This window comes from Coccinella septempunctata, chromosome 3 (assembly GCF_907165205.1).
Source record: "Coccinella septempunctata chromosome 3, icCocSept1.1, whole genome shotgun sequence".
NCBI classification, from domain to species: domain Eukaryota; kingdom Metazoa; phylum Arthropoda; class Insecta; order Coleoptera; family Coccinellidae; genus Coccinella; species Coccinella septempunctata.
In genome coordinates, this window is record NC_058191.1 from 38,510,551 (window position 1) to 38,525,839 (window position 15,289).

At 34.7% G+C, this 15,289-nt stretch overlaps 3 protein-coding genes across 6 annotated transcripts in view; 2 read left to right on the top strand and 1 right to left on the bottom strand.

The window, feature by feature from the left end:
• Positions 1-4,821, top strand: part of LOC123309990 (arylalkylamine N-acetyltransferase 1-like) — a 30,853-nt gene extending 26,032 nt beyond the window's left edge. For both annotated transcript variants that reach the window (XM_044893327.1, XM_044893326.1), the window contains exons 2-3: positions 916-1,379; positions 4,137-4,821. In XM_044893327.1, the coding sequence (XP_044749262.1) occupies positions 925-1,379; positions 4,137-4,332 (651 nt within the window). In that variant the 5' untranslated portion in view covers positions 916-924 and the 3' untranslated portion in view covers positions 4,333-4,821. The remainder of the gene's footprint in view (positions 1-915; positions 1,380-4,136) is intronic.
• A 468-nt stretch (positions 4,822-5,289) lies between these two features.
• Positions 5,290-8,765, bottom strand: LOC123309409. Of its 3 annotated transcripts, none has more exons than XM_044892517.1 (5): positions 8,643-8,765; positions 7,384-7,512; positions 6,926-7,090; positions 5,808-5,924; positions 5,290-5,609 (listed from the first exon to the last, which is right to left on the bottom strand). In XM_044892517.1, the coding sequence occupies exons 1-5, from the start codon at positions 8,710-8,712 to the stop codon at positions 5,350-5,352; spliced, it is 741 nt and encodes a 246-aa protein (XP_044748452.1). In that variant the 5' UTR covers positions 8,713-8,765; the 3' UTR covers positions 5,290-5,349. The 3 variants fall into 3 exon arrangements, with proteins under 3 accessions (XP_044748452.1, XP_044748453.1, XP_044748454.1); XM_044892518.1 differs by lacking the exon at positions 8,643-8,765 and adding an exon at positions 7,614-7,907 and having other exon boundaries at positions 7,384-7,527; XM_044892519.1 differs by lacking the exon at positions 8,643-8,765 and adding an exon at positions 7,569-7,907.
• Positions 8,752-9,739, top strand: LOC123309410 (homeobox protein Hox-D11-like). Its single transcript, XM_044892520.1, has 2 exons — positions 8,752-8,883; positions 9,461-9,739. Exons 1-2 carry the CDS (start codon positions 8,826-8,828, stop codon positions 9,685-9,687), a joined length of 285 nt encoding a protein of 94 aa, XP_044748455.1. The 5' UTR covers positions 8,752-8,825; the 3' UTR covers positions 9,688-9,739.
• The last annotated feature ends 5,550 nt before the right edge of the window (positions 9,740-15,289 follow it).

Sequence of the window (15,289 nt, forward strand, 5' to 3'; positions counted from 1 at the left end):
GGAAAACCTGATTTCATGAAATGGCCATATTTGTATAGTACAAATATTAGTAGATTCTTGAGGTCAAAAGAAACACTTCTTTTCTGAGTTTTCATTGTGAACTGTGTCACCACATATGTGGGTATTTTAAAAAGAGTTGCATTCGGACTAAATACCCAATATTTGGAATTTCACAGATATTTTTTTATTTTTGAACATCAAATTACTCGAAAACGGTGCATTATACGAGTATATATGGGGAATATGTACTTTTATTTTACAAAACGTCCAAATATTCATTAGAGAACGTCCAACTTAGTTTCAAGAGTTGGGTTCTTTGAATTTCTTGTATTTTTATGGTCATAATGATAAAACTGGAAGACGTGGGTGATATCTTGTGTTCGAAGAAGGTTAATCGAATAAATGAGAAACTATTTTCTGAAATTTATTCATTTCGATGAAACCGTTTGTGAGATAGAACTAAAAATAACATTTTTATGGTTTTTCAACAGCCTGTATCTTTTGAACCGAGTCGATTCAGAAAAAATAGTGAGGATAAAAAGTGTTTCTTATGACCTCAAGAATTTTCTGTTAATATATTTGTACGAATCAAAGGCTTACCCCGTATAGCCAACGCATTGTATGTAAAAAGTGGCAAAGACTAGGTGCTGACCTAAAAATCCACCCAGCATAACAAAAAACTTTGTTAGGCTCTCTTCTATTCCGAAATTCCTTCTTGCATTCACACCCTGTACAACAAGAAAAAATACCCTGCACTAGTGGCATACAGTGGCTTTCTGCAGCTACAGAAAGTGGTTCTCACCCCCAATATTAAAAAAATTCTGTGGAATTCAACCCAGAGTTCTTCAACAGTCTTCATGCCAAATCTGTCAGTGAATGTACTGTGCCATATTCACAGTCATTTCCTTGTTTCAGAGTCGCAGTATGTCAGAGGACTCCACGGATAGCGATTTTGAGGTAAGGGTTATCGAAGAAGAAGACAAAAGCAGCGTTATAGACCTGGCAAGGAGATTTTTCAACCGCGATGAACCGCTGAATGAATACATCGGTCTAACCGGACCAGATGGCAAGTGCTCGGACCTTGAGGCCTACATCTTGTCGACTTTGGAAGAAGGCACATCGGTCAAGGCAGTGGCAGACGGTAAATTAGTGGCTTTTTCCATGAACGGCATAGTTGGCAAGGATGATCCAAACGAGAAATCATACGTGGACAGCCCCAAATTCCAAATGATCTTGGATTTCCTGCTGTACAACACTGTACAGTGCGATATTTTTGGGAAATATCCCGATATCGACAAGGCGATGACCGTCAAGATACTTTCGGTGGATCCTTGTATGAGGGGTAGGGGGGTTGCAACGAAGCTTGTGGATGAAACTAGGTGAGGAAAAGCAACAACAAATATCTTCGAAATACTTTAACTTTTTTCGTTTAGCATTTTTTCCGGATAAGCTCGGTTTAAAAGATAGAGGCTGATGAATAAATATGAAAAAAAAAATATTTTTAGTCCTCACAAATCTCACAAACGGTTTTATTGAAGGAAATGAAGGATATCTTTTTCGAACACAAGATATATCAGCATGCATATGTTATCCACTTTCAACGGTTTTCTTCAATACAGATGTTTTTTCCCAGCAAGAATAAGAATAGATGATATTATCAGATTTTGAATGTATTGGCTCCATTCTAAAATCAGTTGTTCTCGATCAATTTTAGTGATCAATAGTTTTTCTTTCGTTGATTTTCTACACTCGATCGATATGCAACGCGAAACACGCAATTTGATCCAAGAGGAATGTGCCAAGCGGTAGTTTGCGAAAAGATGGGTGGACATACACAAGAATTACAGAAGGGTTTGGAGTTTCCCATACAAGTGTGTCCAGAATGTTGCAGCGATTCAGGGAGACAGGTATGAATGTCCGAAGACCAGGACAGGGTAGACCACTGGTAACAACTGCAACCGCTCGCCTCCTTCAAATTCAGCTTGAGCAAACTCATGAGGTGCAAATTAGTACTCAGACAATAAGAAATCGCCTCAGAGAATATAATTTAAGGCCTCGTGTCGCCCCATCGAAGGGCGCGTTTGGATTTTGCGAGAGAGCATATCCATTGGGAAGAGGCCGATTGGGAAAGAGTTCTCTTCACAGATGAGTCTAGATTCTGCATCTACCATTGTGATCGACGTTCCCCCCTGGTTTCGGGGGAGGATCGATTATGGTATGGGGTGGAATATCTTTCACTGCTCGCATATAGACCTAGTGGTCGTTGATAATGGAGCTATAAATGCTGATAAGTATATAAGGAACATTCTTGAAGAGCATGTAGTGCCATTTGCCTCATACATTGGTGAAAATTTCATTTTTATGGAAGATAATGCCAGACCCCATCGTGCGCGCATCGTTCAGGAGTAGGTACCTTGAAGAGGTTGAAGTCTCTCGAATGGAATTGTCAGCAAGAAGTCCAGATCTCAATCCGATTGAGCATATTTGGGACAACTTCAATAGAACTAATAGAAGGCTGAGAAGTTCAGAAAATCATCCAGGTACTCTTAATGACTTAGGAATCCAACTCGGAGAAATCTGGGAAGGATTAGATCAGAACATTTTAAGATTTTAAGAGTATGAACCGTCGTTGCCGAGCTGTAATTAACGCAAGGGGTGGCAATACCAAGTATTAAATCACTTATCAGCATTTCAGTATTTTGAAAATTGTTCATTTCCCTTCTTTCACATAAGATTCGGTGAAATCCTGAATTTTTCTTCCATTTAATGGGTCTTGTTTCGTTCAAAACCTTCCCCAGAAAACATAAAAACTAAGTTATAGAGTCAATGTAGAGTTAACTTTCATTAAAATTGAGATTTTCAGAATGTGCGTTAATTTTTTTGTGCGCTGTGTATTTATTCCTTATATTTGCACTAATCAATTCCAGCCCGACAAACACACATTTCTTCGACTCGTGAAGCATATAAACAATGAAAATATTCAAATCGTATCGTGAATATAACAAATTAGCGAGTTAACAAATGAGATAATTGAGATCCTTCAAGGATACGCTCGCCGACATAAGCAGGTCTAGAAAATAGAGGATCATTTTCGTGGGAGAATTTTTCTCCCCTATCCTATCGAGCAGGTCAAGGACCTGTTGCTTTCCCTCAAGGTTATACCCTTCTTATTTACGCGCCATACTCCAAGGGACGTGCCTTTCGAAACTTAATCGAGGAAAATGGAATTTCAGTCGTATAAATGATCGAATTTTCTTAACGATCTCTGTCGTTTCTGGAATAAGATGTGAGGCGATCTTCAGGGATACACAGAAGAAAGTTTGGAGAAAAGGGAAAATTCAGTAATTCAGTACAAAGTGGGGTTTCGAGGAGGATTTATTTGTGTGAATGCAATTCAATTCTGACTTCAGTCCCTTGGGGTGATTCTCACCCCATTCGGAGTATAGAGAAATTTGGTACCTGCACCTATTTTACCAGAAGGTAAAATAGAAATAAGACTTCGCTGAAGATTCCTCAAACAAAATATACACTTTAAATATCCAGGATTTTCCCGAAAAAAAAACATATACGTTAAATTATCTCAAACTGTGAAAGTTACGGTAAAAATTGTTGTAAATTTTGTTCTGAACGAATTATTATTGTTCTATAATTGCTGCAGAAGATATTGTTATCTTGAATTTTGGTATTTTTATGGTACGTGATGGTCATAATGAGAAAACTGGAAGACGTGGGTGATATATTATGTTCGAAAAAGATTCATCAAAAAAATACAAAACTATATTCCGAAATTAATTTCATTCGATAAAACTGTTTGTGAGATGGAACAAAAAAACATTTTTTTTATGGTTTTTCAACAGCCTGTATCTCTTAAACCTAGCCGATTCGGAGAAAATGGCAAAGAAAAAAGAGTTTCTTTGGACCTCAAGAATCTACTGTTGAAATATTCGTACGAGTCAAAGACTCTTCTGCTATAGCATGAAAAACTATCGTCTTCCTTTAAATTTTAACGATGTGTCCTGAAATACCCAATTCAAATAATTGAATTATTCATTCTGGTTTTTCCATGCTAATTTATATTTTTCATATTATTTGATTCAATAAATGTGTTTTATACTTCATGATCATTCTTTTTTCAGGAGAATAGCAATTGATAAAGGATGTAAACTGATGTACGTAGAATGCACCAGCCACTTCTCAGCCCAGATCATGAAACGACTAGGATTTGAGAAAATATATTCCTTGAAATACAGCGATTATAAAGTTGACGGAAAAGTAATTTTCAATCCCAAACAGCCTCACGAAGAATATACAGTATACGTACAAAAACTATAAATTGTATTCTAGACTAGGTAATTATCGAACTCTACAAATTCTTCCGATTTAGGTTTTCAATTTCGATGCATGGATATCAAAATCATTGCCGAATTTTAAAATGAATGCCGAACAGGGTTGTGACAATTTTAAACTTCCACTGAGTGAGCCGAATAGAAATACCTCTATGAGGTGTATTTTAGAAGAAATGGCTCTAATTTATTTGAATCCTAGATGACTTGTATTCAGGGTAAATTTTGACTAAATATCGAATGTGTATACAAACAGTGATTTTGGCTGAATGAAACAAAAATTGATAAATTTTTTCGATATTATATCTACGATGAATGTATACTTTTGTATATCTACTGAATGTACGTATATGTTTTTTCTATTTTCATATCTACGTATTTTTATTGCGCACTGATGATGTTGTTCATTGATTCTATATAGTATTTATTGTTATAATTGCTCAATGTTAATGTGATGTAAAATAAAAATTCTGACCTACTCCAGTTTTGATGACGTCTTCCTCTCTTATGCCATAACCACAAACTTCATTGATAGTGATCAGTTAACACAAAAAAACTGTGTGTGAGGTTGGAAAATATTTCCAATTAACCATGCATTGAAAAAATCTAAAATTTTGGTTGCAAATCCTCAAAAATAACCAAGACCAAAAAGAAAAAATAGAGTGAAGAAAATAGAAAAATATTTAGTACAATAGTTTATATCGAAAACTACATATTCACATACAAATTTATAGAAAATATTGTATAATATTTATTGCGTTTTAATTAATTAATTAATAACCTGTGGTTATGTAAAATCTACATATAGCTCATTTATCAGATCATAATCATATATTATATAAACAAATTCAATATTCATACAAAATTAACGGTTAATTAAGGACTCTAAGTGCCCCAATGTGCATCCCTTCAGTAGCTCGAAAAATATTTCAAATTTTGCTCAAGATCAGAATAAACGCCTTTTACTTAAGGTGAATTCGACAATTCTAATATTGAAAAAAAAATTTCATAAATTGAACATTATAAAAAGTACGAATAAAATTATTTTTTCGATACCATTCAACTTCCTACTGCCAGATTTTTCCCTAGGGGAAGATTTTCGACTTTTTGATTTTTTGTCCTCCTCTCCTTCGACATGTTGCTGTCGCTGTATTGGTGATGATATTGGATCGGTCCAGCAAACATCTGTCTCACAATATACGCAAAAATCTTTCTTCAGGCAAGCCGATGGTTCGATGCATCCCCTTTTTAGGGTGTTATTCTTCCCTGAAAATAAGGGAATTCCAATTCTTTTACAAAACAGGAGTTTTGACACTCCTCCACTGCTTCCAATATTTTTGTTCGAATAGTCTCTAATTCTTTTTTTTATACAAGCTGTTTATGAAAAAATTCGAAGGACTTGAGGATAAAAATTAGCCTAGATTTCAAAATTTCAATCTTAAAAATCGATCTGAAAAAAGTTACCCTGAACACGCTGCATGTAGCAAACTTCTCCTGGTGCACATCTTATAATTGGCTCAGTTTGTATCGCACAATATTTGTCCACTGCCTCATCGCATTCTACACATAAGATCGGAAGCTCTGAAAAAAAAAATTATATCAATTCATATCAATTCAATCCCTTTATTAATTTATTAATTCTTTCACGTATTCGATCAATTTATTTAAGTATTCCAGTTATTCACACTTAAAAGCCATAAAATGTTGTGTAAAAAATTTAAAACACTTATTTCCTAATTCAAGAGTCTATATACTTGAGCTTAAAACAGTCTAAACTGAGTCTTTACTGTCTATCTATAGAAAAGAACCTAAACAGTGAGAGTCTATTACTCTGAATCAATTCATTAAATCAAAACCAGTTCTTTTGTTGTGAATCTGCTAGGACAGGTGGATTAGTTTTCCAAGTGGATAACACATTTCTTTATCTTCACATCAATATTTCTTATCTACAGGTGTATTCTACCCCCTAAACGAATTTTAAATGATCAAGGGGTGAATGAACCGAAATTCAATTAGATTCTCCCCTACAAAATGCATAATTCGAAGAAAACCTCCCCTTTTGAGCTCGTATTGTTTCGTTGTTATGAATAAAGATGAGTGTTGGTATTGAAATTCTATGAAAGGCATAAAATTGTAGGGTTTTCAAACATGCTTTCACCGTCTTGATCTATTACCCAGCAATACTTGATGACATTTCCGATCATCAGAAGATCGTCTTAACGAGGTGTTTTTTGTCTTTCATTGCACTATTGTTTCTTTCAAAAAAGAATTATTACCTTAGTCTATAATACCTACATTGCTGATCTATAACTTGGAATATATTCAGTTTTTTAAATGGCAATTTTTCATGACTACTCTTGAAAGATAGGTACCTATATCAAGTTACATATGGAGTATCAAATATTAAATACTTATTCCTTGTCGTTTGAAAGATATCAAACAAACATCAACAATTTCGAAAATGAAGCAATCTGATTCAACTCAAGGAAATGATTTTCACTTGTTGTGACTTTCTTTACGAAAAATCATATGTAGCAACAATCTTAAATCTTGTCATTTGAGAACAGATACTACATACTCACGTAGGAGACACATATATTCCTCGCAAAAAATACACTCCGTAGAGTTTATTGAATTATCGTTCCGTTCCTCAAATTTTGTGCAATAGTCCTCGTTCATACAGCCTTTTTTCACGGTCACGTGATAAGTTGTTTTATTGAAATCTTCGGGGTAAAGCTGACCAAGATCTAGAAATTTTCCGAACAGTGAGATGTTATTTAGATTTTTCTCGTTCATACAACTTGCTCATTTATATACAGGGTGAGTCTTTGACACGTACAAATATTTTAACAGTATATTCTTGAGGTCAAAAGAAACACTTTTTTCCCTTGCCATTTATTCCGAATGAAATATTTGTACGAGTCAGACTCACACTGTATACATAAATATAGGTATACCACACAGGAAGAAGTGCATTGGTTTAGTTGAAGGTATAAGCATAAATGAATTTTTATTAAAGTAGGTATAAAAAACATCTCACCTTTGCGTTTTTGGATGAATCTTGCAAAGCCGCATTTGGTTTCGTTTATACATATTTGTGTTAATTGCATCTCATTGCATTCTAGTTCTGTAGAGAACTCAGGGCAATATTCACACTCAAGGTATTGAGCTGAAATAAATCAAACTCGTGAATTTTCCAAACGGTACATTTTTTCACTGACTAACTGGTGGTTTTGCTGAATAGGAAAACAACTCATTACTCATTACAATCTGAATCGATAAAGATGAGACATATTCTTTTCTTAATTTTTATGCAACGCCAACAAATTCGTCTCTCTTGAAATTGATTAGACTGAATGTTTGAAAAGAGCAAAACTATGATTGCATCGAATGACTGTGGATATCGCTTTGTTTTCTATCCTCAGATATGCTTTGGAAATTGGTGATACATTATCGGCTGAACTACTCATTCTTTAAAAGAGAACTGTGATAGGGAAAGACAAAAATTAATAGTTGTTGGAGTATTGACTTTGGAGTGGTGTTGATATAAGTGCTACTGGGCTGAGAAAGAAAATAAGATAAATTGAAGGTAATCCATAATTAGGATGGTTGATTCTCATCTAGTCAAAAAATGATTAAACCTTGACCATTTTTACAACTCCCTCAAAAGTCAAATCAATAAGAGATCTAACAAATCCATATTAAGGTTACTGTTTTCAATTAGCATGAATCTCTGGGATGTGAAGGGAAAACTAATTGAGAGAAAAAATCATGTTCCATAATGAGTGTGGTTAAATACAATACATAAATACAAGTGTGCAAAATTCGATGGTATTGAATGGCAGCTCTGTAACCATATTCGCAAATTTTTGTTGCTTTCGCAAGGTCTTACACTATAGTATACGAGAAAGTTCATAGTTAATGAAAATATAAAAATAACTTGTTTTGTGCTCCTTAGTTTTGTCGAAGTGATAACGAAAACGCTCTAGTGTAGAATAAGGATGAAAATTTTGAGTGTATGGTGTATGTAGTATCATATGGTGTCAATAAATTTTCATAATCAGATCTCGAAAAGGACTTTATTTCAACTCCTTTGTGTAAAAAATATTTTGTCACTCCAAGAATGAAAACCGCAGATACAAAAAGTTTAAACATAATTAAATTACAGCACATAATAATGGGGAAAAATTAAGATTCTCAAAAGGGTTATCAGCGACCTCATTTTGACTATTAAACGTGTTCAATATTATCAAAGATCGATAAACACCAAAAAGCGTTCATTAAAAGGGTTGTACTCACCTGATTCGTTCACGAGTGTGAAAAATATTATATAAACCCAACCGTTGACCACAAAATTGGGGAGTAACATAACTTTTCATTTTCAACAACCATTCTGCCATGTCGCAGTGATGCTGTCAATTTGAAAAATTCGAAATGTAGAAGTCAGTTCTTTTTTTTCGAAAAGGTTTACGTTTTCCCCGAATGTTCTTGGAAAAATTGATCGTTTTTGTGATACTGTGTGCGTGTTTCATAAATTCAGGTAAATTTCCTGCACTTGGTGTAGTCGAGTAAGGTCAGGCTTTGGATTTTTGCACTATAATGTGACTATTGAAAATTTCCATTTTTATTTGGAGAAAGAAAATGTTACAAAGGTATGTCATCCACTGACGACCAACCAGATTTATGGAATCTTCCAGTATTTTACAGTATTCTTGATAAAAGGATGTTCTATATGAACATTTACCTATAGTTGAATATAGTTGAGTTCAAAAATATTTTATGATGAGAAAAAAGCAAATTAAAGTGAAATTCCTCATTCGTCAAGTAGGAAGCATAATTTTATGGCAGCAACGTTATGAGAACTTGGAAAACCTTTGTGAAATTGGAAGTTTCAATAGTTTCTTAACAGAATGCCCACAAGTAGCCACAAATTCATTCTATCAGAGATTGAGAAGCTTCTGAATTACCTCATTCTCTCAAGAACTGTTCGAAAATTTCTGATTCCCTGTTGTTATGAGTTATATCTCTTATTTTCATCTTGTCATGAAGCATAAAAACCATACAAAGAACTTAAAGGTTTTGGCTACATTTCACTAATAAAAAATTTAAATTCGTAGGTAAATTCCAAGTGTCCTGTAATACCATCCATAGTCCATCGACAGCAGTGGAAGATATGGACTATGTGAAGAGTTGCGAATTCGCTAGCCATCCAGTGTTTCAACTTGTTGTTTTCAACGTTCTCATCGCCTTTATCGTATGGCGCAACATGGAAGGTGGTGGTGAGGGTGCTGGTGGAGGCGGAGGGGGTGGAGCTGAAACTGGTGGTGGAACAGAACAAGCATGAATTCATCGTCTTTTTTTCCGAATCGAAAAATTAAATTCATTGTTTTATCCAAGAACTGTTTTTTACTGTTTATTTACTACACAAGACCAGGCGCTAGCATGTGCTATGAGCATTAGCGGTCGTACATATTTTTGGGTCAAAAATGACCAAGGGGTAAGAACCCCTAAAATGATCTATTTGCTACTCTGTCTGAAAATGAGAGTTTTCTATTACTGTCCTAGGATACGGAGTGCATAGGAGTTGTTTTGAAGATTCTAGAAAACCAAACAGTTGATGATTCAATAGAGAATTGCACTTCAGAGAGCTCTTCGAAGTCAAATCGAAAATGAAAAGTAGAAAAACAAAAAAAATTATTTTCTCCTAAACAGTATCAGATATGTTTACGTTTGGTATGGAAATATAGGTTTTCGAATACGCTGAATCTATTGCAACCATTTCCAGAAGCCTATCTCCCTTCGTCTAGATTTTCATCTTCGAAATGGCTTTTTTCCAAAAATTGCAAATTTCAATCTACGATATCTCCTGTTATATTCGTCTGATCCAATTGGGATTTCCGGTTATATAATCAGCGTTGCCTAGGCTTCCATCCCAGCACAAAAACTCGATTTTGAAAATCTCGAATTTTTGGGTCAAAAATGAGCAAGGGGTAAGACCCCCCTAAAATGACCTATTTGCTACTCTGTATGAAAATCAGGCTGTTCTCTTACTATCCTAGGATATTGATTGCATAGAATTTGTTTTGAAGATTCTAGAAAACCAAACAATTGATGATTCAATAGAGAATTGCACTCCAGAGAGCTCTTCGAAGTCAACTCGAAAATGAAAAGTTGAAAAACAAAAAAAATTATTTTCTCCTAAACAGTATCAGATATGTTTAAGTTTGGTATGGAAATATAGGTTTTCGAATACGCTGAATCTATTGCAACCATTTCCAGAAGCCTATCTCCCTACGTTTCGATTTTCATCTCCGAAATGGCATTTTTTCAAAAATTGCAAATTTCAATCTGCGATATCTCCTGTTATATTCGTCTGATCCAATTGGGATTTCCGGTTATATAATCAGCGTTGCCTAGGCTTCCATCCTAGCACAAAAACTCGATTTTGAAAATCTCGATTTTTTGGGTCAAAAATGAGCAAATGGTAAGACCCCCTAAAATGACCTATTTGCTACTCTGTATGAAAATCAGGCTGTTCTATTACTGTCCTAGGATATGGAGTGCATAGAATTTGTTTTGAAGATTCTAGACAACCAAACAATTGATGATTCAATAGAGAATTGAACTGCAGATAGCTCTTCGAAGTCAACTCGAAAATGAAATGTTGAAAAACAAAAAAATTTATTTTCTACTAAACAGTATCAGATATGTTGAAGTTTGGTATGGAAATATAGGTTTTCGAATACGCTGAATCTATTGCAACCGTTTCCAGAAGCCTATCGCCCTTCGTTTAGATTTTCATCTCCGAAATGTCATTTTTTCAAAAATTACAAATTTCAATCTGCGATATCTCCTGTTATATTCGTCTGATCCAATTGGGATTTCCGGTTATATAATCAGCGTTGCCTAGGCTTCCATCCTAGCACAAAAACTCCATTTTGATAATCTCGAATTTTTGGGTCAAAAATGAGCAAGGGGTAAGACCCCCCTAAAATGACCTATTTGCTACTCTGTATGAAAATCAGGCTGTTCTATTACTATCCTAGGATATTGATTGCATAGAATTTGTTTTGAAGATTCTAGAAAACCAAACAATTGATGATTCAATAGAGAATTGCACTCCAGAGAGCTCTTCGAAGTCAACTCGAAAATGAAAAGTTGAAAAACAAAAAAATTTACTTTCTCCTAAATAGTATTAGATATGTTTAAGTTTGGTATGGAAATATAGGTTTTCGAATACGCTGAATCTATTGCAACCATTTCCAGAAGCCTATCTCCCTTCGTTTCGATTTTCATCTCCGAAATGGCATTTTTTCAAAAATTGCAAATTTCAATCTGCGATATCTCCTGTTATATTCATCTGATCCAATTGGGATTTCCGGTTATATAATCAGCGTTGCCTAGGCTTCCATCCTAGCACAAAAACTCGATTTTGAAAATCTCGATTTTTTGGGTCAAAAATGAGCAAGGGGTAAGACCCCCTAAAAAGACCTATTTGCTACTCTGTATGAAAATCAGGCTGTTCTATTACTGTCCTAGGATATGGAGTGCATAGAATTTGTTTTGAAGATTCTAGACAACCAAACAATTGATGATTCAATAGAGAATTGAACTGCAGATAGCTCTTCGAAGTCAACTCGAAAATGAAATGTTGAAAAACAAAAAAATTTATTTTCTACTAAACAGTATCAGATATGTTGAAGTTTGGTATGGAAATATAGGTTTTCGAATACGCTGAATCTATTGCAACAGTTTCCAGAAGCCTATCTTCCTTCGTTTAGATTTTCATCTCCGAAATGTCATTTTTTCAAAAATTAGAAATTTCAATCTGCGATATCTCCTGTTATATTCGTCTGATCCAATTGGGATTTCCGGTTATATAATCAGCGTTGCCTAGGCTTCCATCCTAGCACAAAAACTCCATTTTGATAATCTCGAATTTTTGGGTCAAAAATGAGCAAGGGGTAAGACCCCCCTAAAATGACCTATTTGCTACTCTGTATGATAATCAGGCTGTTCTATTACTATCCTAGGATATTGATTGCATAGAATTTGTTTTGAAGATTCTAGAAAACCAAACAATTGATGATTCAATAGAGAATTGCACTCCAGAGAGCTCTTCGAAGTCAACTCGAAAATGAAAAGTTGAAAAACAAAAAAATTTCTTTTCTACTAAAGTGTATCAGATATGTTTAAGTTTGGTATGGAAATATAGGTTTTCGAATACGCTGAATCTATTGCAACCATTTCCAGAAGCCTATCTCCCTTCGTTTCGATTTTCATCTCCGAAATGGCATTTTTTCAAAAATTGCAAATTTCAATCTGCGATATCTCCTGTTATATTCGTCTGATATAATTGGGATTTCCGGTTATGTAATCAGCGTTGCCTAGGCTTCCATCCTAGCACAAAAACTCGATTTTGAAAATCTCGATTTTTTGGGTCAAAAATGAGCAAGGGGTAAGACCACCCTAAAATGACCTATTTGCTACTCTGTATGAAAATCAGGCTGTTCTATTACTATCCTAGGATATTGATTGCATAGAATTTGTTTTGAAGATTCTAGAAAACCAAACAATTGATGATTCAATAGAGAATTGCACCCAGAGAGCTCTTCGAAGTCAACTCGAAAATGAAAAGTTGAAAAACAAAAAAATTTCTTTTCTACTAAAGTGTATCAGATATGTTTAAGTTTGGTATGGAAATATAGGTTTTCGAATACGCTGAATCTATTGCAACCATTTCCAGAAGCCTATCTCCCTTCGTTTCGATTTTCATCTCCGAAATGGCATTTTTTCAAAAATTGCAAATATCAATCTGCGATATCTCCTGTTATATAATCTGAGTTGCCTAGGCTTCCATCCTAGCACAAAAACTCGATTTTGAAAATCTCGATTTTTTGGGTCAAAAATGAGCAAGGGGTAAGACCCCCCTAAAATGACCTATTTGCTACTCTGTATGAAAATCAGGCTGTTCTATTACTGTCCTAGGATATGGAGTGCATAGAATTTGTTTTGAAGATTCTAGACAACCAAACAATTGATGATTCAATAGAGAATTGCACTCCAGAGAGCTCTTTGAAGTCAACTCGAAAATGAAAAGTTGAAAAACAAAAAAATTTACTTTCTCCTAAATAGTATTAGATATGTTTAAGTTTGGTATGGAAATATAGGTTTTCGAATACGCTGAATCTATTGCAACCATTTCCAGAAGCCTATCTCCCTTCGTTTAGATTTTCATCTCCGAAATGTCATTTTTTCAAAAATTACAAATTTCAATCTGCGATATCTCCTGTTATATTCGTCTGATCCAATTGGGATTTCCGGTTATATAATCAGCGTTGCCTAGGCTTCCATCCTAGCACAAAAACTCCATTTTGATAATCTCGAATTTTTGGGTCAAAAATGAGCAAGGGGTAAGACCCCCCTAAAATGACCTATTTGCTACTCTGTCTGAAAATCAGGGTGTTCTATTACTGTCCTAGGATATGGAGTGCATAGGAGTTGTTTTGAAGATTCTAGAAAACCACACAGTTGATGATTCAATAGAGAATTGCACTCCAGAGAGCTCTTCGAAGTCAACTCGAAAATGAAAAATTGAAAAACAAAAAAATTTATTTTCTCCTAAACAGTATCAGATATGTTTATGTTTGGTATGAAAATATAGGTTTTCGAATACGCTGAATCTATTGCAACCATTTCCAGAAGCCTATCTCCCTTCGTTTAGATTTTCATCTCCGAAATGGCATTTTTTCAAAAATTGCAAATTTCAATCTGCGATATCTCCTGTTATATTCGTCTGATCCAATTGGGATTTCCGGTTATATAATCAGCGTTGCCTAGGCTTCCATCCTAGCACAAAAACTCGATTTTGAAAATCTCGATTTTTTGGGTCAAAAATGAGCAAGGGGTAAGACCCCCCTAAAATGACCTATTTGCTACTCTGTATAAAAATCAGGCTGTTCTATTACTATCCTAGGATATTGATTGCATAGAATTTGTTTTGAAGATTCTAGAAAACCAAACAACTGATGATTCAATAGAGAATTGCACTCCAGAGAGCTCTTCGAAGTCAACTCGGAAATGAAAAGTTGAAAAACAAAAAAATTTATTTTCTCCTAAACAGTATCAGATATGTTTGAGTTTGGTATGGAAATATAGGTTTTCGAATACGCTGAATCTATTGTAACCATTTCCAGAAGCCTATCTCCCTTCGTTTAGATTTTCATCTCCGAAATGGCATTTTTTCAAAAATTGCAAATTTCAATCTGCGATATCTCCTGTTATATTCGTCTGATCCAATTGGGATTTCCGGTTATATAATCAGCGTTGCCTAGGCTTCCATCCTAGCACAAAAACTCGATTTTGAAAATCTCGATTTTTTGGGTCAAAAATGAGCAAGGGGTAAGACCCCCCTAAAATGACCTATTTGCTACTCTGTCTGAAAATCTGAAAATGAGCAAGGGGTAAGACCCCCCCAAAATGACCTATTTGCTACTCTGTCTGAAAATCAGGGTGTTCTATTACTGTCCTAGGATATGGATAGCATAGAATTTGTTTTGAAGATTCTAGAAAACCAAACAATTGATGTTTCAATAGAGAATTGCGCTCCAGAGAGCTCTTCGAAGTCAACTCGAAAATGAAAAGTTGAAAAACAAAAAAATTTATTTTCTCCTGAACAGTATCAGATATGTTTAAGTTTGTATGAAAATATAGGTTTTCGAATACGCTGAATCTATTGCAACCATTTCCAGAAGCCTATCTCCCTTCGTTTAGATTTTCATCTCCTAAATGGCATTTTTTCAAAAATTGGAAATTTCAATCGGCGATATTTCCTGATATATTCGTCTGATCCAATTGGGATTTCCGGTTATATAATCAGCGTTGCCTAGGCTTCCATCCTAGCACAAAAACTCGATTTTGAAAATCTCGATTTTTTGGGTCAAAAA